This window comes from Nicotiana sylvestris, chromosome 1 (genome assembly GCF_000393655.2).
Source record: "Nicotiana sylvestris chromosome 1, ASM39365v2, whole genome shotgun sequence".
In the NCBI taxonomy this organism is placed as follows: domain Eukaryota; kingdom Viridiplantae; phylum Streptophyta; class Magnoliopsida; order Solanales; family Solanaceae; genus Nicotiana; species Nicotiana sylvestris.
In genome coordinates this window covers 4193965-4200610 of record NC_091057.1, presented here as the reverse complement: position 1 = coordinate 4200610, position 6646 = coordinate 4193965, and the positions used below count along the sequence as shown (strand labels likewise).

General features: G+C 36.4%; 1 protein-coding gene across 1 annotated transcript; it reads left to right on the top strand.

The window, feature by feature from the left end:
• The first annotated feature begins 3201 nt into the window (after nt 1–3201).
• Nucleotides 3202–6280, top strand: LOC104227330 (geraniol 8-hydroxylase-like). The gene is made up of 3 exons (XM_009779555.2): nt 3202–3872; nt 4153–4437; nt 5293–6280. The coding sequence occupies exons 1-3, from the start codon at nt 3276–3278 to the stop codon at nt 5896–5898; spliced, it is 1488 nt and encodes a 495-aa protein (XP_009777857.2). The 5' UTR covers nt 3202–3275; the 3' UTR covers nt 5899–6280.
• The last annotated feature ends 366 nt before the right edge of the window (nt 6281–6646 follow it).

Genomic DNA, 6646 nt, shown 5'->3' with positions numbered 1-6646 from the left:
AGTATCGCGAACGCGAAGGCTTATGGCCTGGTCAGGGGGAGGGAAACTTCTACCTATGTGAACGCAACCACCTGGATGCGAATGTGAAGGCTCGAGGAGTTACTTCTCCGCGAACGCGAAGATCTGTCAGACCTAACTCATCGCAAACGCAATGAGCTTGTCGTGAACGCGATGACCAAATCCGCCAAGTTATTTTAAAAGTCCAGAAACAGAATGCATTACGGGATTTAACGCATTTTTCACAAACTTCTTCTTCTCCACACCTCTTGGGCAATTTTTGAAGAACTTTTTCACTATAACCTCTTGGGTAAGTAGTCTTTGACTTGTTCTCTTTCATTTTTATCAACACCTACTAGATTTCTAGGCCTAAAACATGTGATTAAGGGTAGAAAATTAGGGATTTGGGTAGAGTTAGAGCTTTTTGATTATTTGGGAATTTGACCTCATTTTGGAGTCAGATTCCAAAACAAATTATATATTCGGGCTCGTGGGTGAATGAGTGGTCGGGTGTTGGTACGTACCTTGTGTTTTGACCAAGCGGGCCCAGGGCCAATTTTTAACCTTTTGGGAAGAATGATTAGAAAGCTATAATTAAGCATTGGAATTGGATTGTTTAGCATTTGTTGATGTTATTAAGTCGATTATGTCTAGATACAATTGATTTGGAGCCGAGTTCGAAAGAAAAAGCGGTGCTTGAGGCTTGAGTTGGTCGTGGAAGTTCGAGGTAAATGTTCGGTCTAACCTTAGCTTGAGGGATTAGGAGTTGCGTCCTAATTGCTATTTGCTTCTTGTTAAGTACGACGTATAGGCATGGTGACGAGTATCTATATGTTGGTGTCGAGCATGACCGTGAGTCTTAAATTGCAATTTATTTTGTGTTCTTAAATAGTACTACGAATGCTTTAATTGATGATTCTCGATATTGAGCAAGGATTAAGTGTGTTTTTGTGGAAATTACTTATGATTGAGTATTGGTGTTAGCTGAGATGAGTAGAAATTGGGTTAAGATTGGTTATAACTGTTGATCCCTTGCCGGGACGTATTTACTTTTACTGTTGAATCCCTTACCGGGATAGTGTAGCTCATTGTTGATCCCTTGTCGGGACTCTTGGTATGATTGTTGCTAAAGGTATATAAATGTTATGTTGGATCGGGTTGCACGCCGCAACAATACTAATATGGAACGGGTTGCACACCACAACAATATTATGTTGGATCGAGTTGTACGCTGTAACAATACTATATATGGAACGGGTTGCACGCTGCAATAATGTTATATTGGATCGGTTGCACGCCGCAATAGTGATATAAATGGATTGGGTTGCACGCCGCAACAGTGTTAAGTGATAGGGATTGGGTTCCGCACCACTATAGTGTTATTATTATTTTGTTGTAGATCTTGAGTTGTTCTCTCATAGTTCTCTTAAGTTTCTGCTGGATTTGATATTTCCCGCCATAGCATGTACCCCCTCTCCCATGTCAATTGTTTATTCCTGTATATTTTTCCGCTGTATATTATATAACTGCACAGGTTTATCTAGAGTCTAGTCCTAGCCTCGTCACTACCTCGCCGGGGTTAGTCCAGGCACAAACCAGCACATGGGGTCGGTTGTGCTGATGCTACACTCTGCACTATATGCAGATACCGGTACAGCTTTTGGACAGTAGCACTCGGGGAGCCAGCCTTCAGTCCAGCCAGAGATCCCGAGGTAGTCGGTGTCCGCAGGCCCGGCGTTCTCTTCTATTTCATTATGTACTCTGTTTTCATTAGATTTCGAGATAGATCGTATTCCTTTCAGACATTGGTTGTAGTAAATCTTAGTCCGTCCGTGAATATTGTGACACCAGGTTCCGGGTAGAGGAGTATATTGGCATTGTAGCACTGGCTTGGTTATTTTTAGCTGTTTAAGTCTTCCGCTTATTCTATTTATCGTTAATTTTTAAAGTGTTGATTTCTTGTAAATTCAAGTTGTTAAAAAGGATTAAAATGAAAGAGTTAGAATTTTCTATATTTCGTGGCTTGCCTAGCTTTTACGAGTAGGCGCTGTCATGACTCCAGATGGTGGGAAATCCGGGTCGTGACATGTACTTTGGAAGATATAATGTCTAGCAGTGTCATCCATATACCTTGAAAGATGTGAGGTGTGGACTTAGTTATTATGTTTATAAATAGCCATGTATTCCTGGCCATTTGTAGCAGGTCAAGTTGAACAGAAATCATCCTTTCCTCCACTTTCTTCTTTGTAAGTTTTGAGTGTTTTTTTGTGTTGTCTTGCTCTCCCAAATTTTCTAACATACATATCTTCGAGAAGGTGAGAGAGAGTAAGTCATCTATATACTAATAAGCCTAGGATTTAAAGGTCGATGTGCACTTTAATTTATATTCAATCAAAATTTGTTTTGTATATAAGGCATCACGACTAATATATCAATATTTTTTAAAATTATATACATGAATATATAAAAAATTTGCCGAACATTTAGGATACCGATGACCCCTCTCTTTACAAGATAGGTTTGCATTTGCTAATGTTCAAAATCATTATTGATTACTTCAGTAAAGGTTAATGTTCTTTTCCTATTTTATGAACCTTACCACTCTCTTAACTTAGCAAGAATTTTAAGTCAAATCACAATATATACAGTGTGATTTTTTCGCAGAAAAGGATTTACCCGAATCCACTTCCACCCCTCTAGATTTGCCCGTGTGAGCAAGGCATTATTTAACAGGAAATATTATCCCTAGAAAGATAAAACTATATATATAATATTGTAGTTCCTAGTTGTTTCTAATGATTTTATCTTGTTGCCAAAAGGACGGGGTATTTATTATTTAATACTACTCCCTCTGTCTCATATCATCTGTCGTGCTTTTTAAAAATAGTTGTCTCAAGTTGTTTGTTCTTTTAGAAGTTCAAGACAAAATAAATTATATTTTTCTCATTTTATCCTTAATTATAATTATATCTTAAGACATAAAAAGGATAAAATAATCAAAACCACTTCCTAATTAAGATTTTTTCAAAGACGTGTAGAAAAGAAATATGACAGATAATTTGAGATAGAGAAAGTAATAGACTAGTAGTTATACATTATATAAAAGTTGTTAGCAATGTGGGGATAGTGATTGACTTTTCCATTTTCAGTTTTGCTGATTATTAAATGCACGATCCAAATCAAACACACACACCTCTAGGTTATTACACACAGAAGAGGAAATTAAAGCATCTTTTCATTTTTCAAAGTTGAAGAAAGGGTACTGTGAGAGGGGCATAATGGATTACTATACACTTGTGTTGGGATCAATTTTTGCCTTGAGTTTTCTTTATATTCTATCAAAAATACTCAGAAAAGGCAGCAAAAAACTTCCACCAGGGCCAACACCATGGCCAATTATTGGAAACCTTCACTTATTAGGTCAAAAACCTCATATATCACTAGCCAATCTTGCAAAAATCTATGGTCCAATTATGAGTTTAAAACTTGGCCAAATTACTACAATTGTCATTTCTTCTTCAACCATGGCAAAACAAGTCCTTAAAAATCAAGATCAAGCATTTTCAGCTAGATTTATTCCTAATGCCCTACAAGCTCATAACCATTACAAATTTTCCGTAGTATGGCTTCATGTTTGTCCTCAATGGCGAACGCTTCGACGAATCTTGAACACCAACCTTCTCTCTTCCAATAGGCTTGATGCAAATCAACATTTAAGATCTCAAAAGGTGAAAGAATTGCTTGCTTATTGTGCAAAATGTTGTCAAGAAGGTGAAGTTGTAGATGTAGGTCAAGTTGCTTTCAAGACTAACCTCAATTTGTTGTCCAACACCCTTTTCTCTAAGGACTTGGCTGACCCCTTTTCGGATTCAAAGGTAATTCTGATCAATAACTTGTAACAACCCGACCCCTCATTTTGACTTTATGTGTACTAAACGGCACATTCAGGGGCAAAGCTACAGCCTATCAAGGGTGGTCAGACCATCCTTCGTCGAAAAATTATATTGTGTATATAGGTAAATATAATCAAGTTTTAGGGGTATATAACATATATTGAACATCCTTTATCGGAAATTTTTTTTCGCTTCTTTCAAGTTTGAACACCCTTGGAGAAATTTCTACTGGGTGCATTAACTATGCTATTTGGATTTGTAGGTTGAGCTGAAGGATGTGATTTGGGGCATTATGGCTGAGGTTGGGAAGCCTAACCTAGTAGATTTTTTCCCTTTGCTCGAAAAGATTGATCCTCAAGGGATAAGGCGTCGTGCAACATTTCATTTTGGTAAGTTGATAAAACTTTTTGATGGTTTGATCAACGAGCGATTGGAGGAAAAGAGTAGATTTAGCAGTGCAAAGAGTGATGTTTTGGAAGATTTTCTCTATATCAGCGAAGAAAACCCTGAGGAGATCAATCATAATCACATCAAGTCTATGATTCTGGTTCGTTCTCTTCTCCTTTATCATGTATAAAATATGCATAATCTATGTATAATATGTGTATAACCATATATTATCTATGTATACATGCTAGAAAAATCCGACTATTTAGGTATACATCTCCTAATAAAATTATTTGACATTTTAGAAGTTTTAAATTATGATACCTAGCAAGTTATTCCCCCCCCCCCCCGCGTGTTCTATGATACCTAAACCCCATAAAAAGAAGAAAGAAAAAAAATTAAAATGATCAAAACATATGCATGTGACTCTCGGCTAGTAAAATATGTTTAATCGACCCTATTTTTCCTCTAATTTAGAAATTAAAAATAATCGGGCTTATTACATATTTGAACGGTTGGATTGACAATGATCTTGATTTGTTTATCAGTTTTCGACTTCAATTTATCATGTATAAAAAGATTATGTGAAGCCAGAATTTGAAGTTTATATATGGGTTCAAAATTCTATATATTTTTAAGTTACTAATAATATTTGCATATTAAATATCTTAGGATAAATATAGAGTCTAAACTAAAGTTTATGGGTTCGGCTTAACGTACCCGCCTTCAATTTCTAGCTCCGGCCATGTGTATAGGTACTTGTATTCATCGGGTAAGAGAACATGATCTACTTGTTTAAAATGTTCTAATTTTTTTACTGTATATGTCAGCTTGTTTGTTATGGTGAATTGTGCAGTGATCTATTATAATCTCTTTTTATTATTACTGTAATTTATTTTATTTTTTTAATAAATATTGATAGCTATCTCTCTTTCCTCTTGCATTATATTGTATTCACCTAATTAGTAGGCTATAAGTTGTTATCTACTTTGACTTTGAGATACAAATATTACAGGACCTATTTGGTGCGGGGACTGATACAACCACAAGCACATTAGAATGGGCGATGGCAGAAATAATTAGACAACCAGAAATAATGGAAAAAGCACAAGCTGAGCTTGCAAAAGTCATTGGAAAAGGAAAAATAGTAGAAGAAGCTGATGTTTCTCGACTCCTATACTTGCAATGCATTATCAAAGAAACCTTAAGAATGCACCCACCCGCTCCGTTCTTAATCCCGCGTAAAGTGGAGCAGGATGTTGAAATGTTTGACTATATCATCCCGAAAGGGTCACAGGTACTAGTCAACGTGTGGGCAATTGGTCGAGATTCTACGTCTTGGGAGGATCCTTTAGTGTTTAAACCTGAGAGGTTTTGGAGTTCGGATGTGGATATGCGAGGGCAAGATTTTGAATTGATTCCGTTTGGTGCTGGTCGAAGAATATGCCCTGGCTTACCACTGGCATTAAGAATGGTTCCGGTAATGTTGGGCTCGCTATTGAATTCCTTCACTTGGAAGCTTGAGCCAGGAATTGCACCAAAAGACTTAGATATGGAGGAGAAGTTTGGTATCACCTTAGCGATAGCTCATCCTTTGCGGGCTATCCCATCCCCGATTTAGAGTATCGTATTGTATTATTACTTTAAATAATTCTTGTGATTATTACAGTAAAATAAGAAGGTTATGATGATTAGAAGAGGAGATTGTTGTACCACATCATTTTCCTCATAAATGTAGCAATGTTCAAATGCCAACGACCTATGTACATACCAATAAGGGTTGTGGTGGAGTGGTATGTACACATTCATTCTTAACCAGATGTCTCGGGTTCGAGCCCTGGGTGTGGAATCGCCTTTGTTAGGAAACGCTTTACCTCCTAATGTGGGACTTTCCAGTGCGAATCCGAATTTAGTCGGGCTCCAATATGTGTACTGAATACCGGGTGGGAAACCGGAAAAAAGACTTATGTACATTACATTCTTATATATGTTGTTTTGTTTGAGTTCTTGCCTAGTTCTCTTTCTCCCTTTTTTCCTTCACATAATAATGAAACACAAGAAGCTTTAGAAACTATACCAATTGAGTATCTTTGTAGAATATCTATGACCATACGTTATATATTTAAAATTATAAATAAAAAAGGAACAAGAAAGTCTTTGGTAGAATAGCCATAAGCGAATTCAGAATCTAATTTTATAAGTTCCTACCATGATCTCAAGTTAATATATAATAATGTATGAATTCACAATCAAATATTCATAGATATTTAGTAAATTTCTTAACATAAACAGGGTTTTGCAAAAAAAAATATTGAGTTCGTGTGAACTCTAAATTCCAATATAGATTCGCCTCTAATAATATCTATATG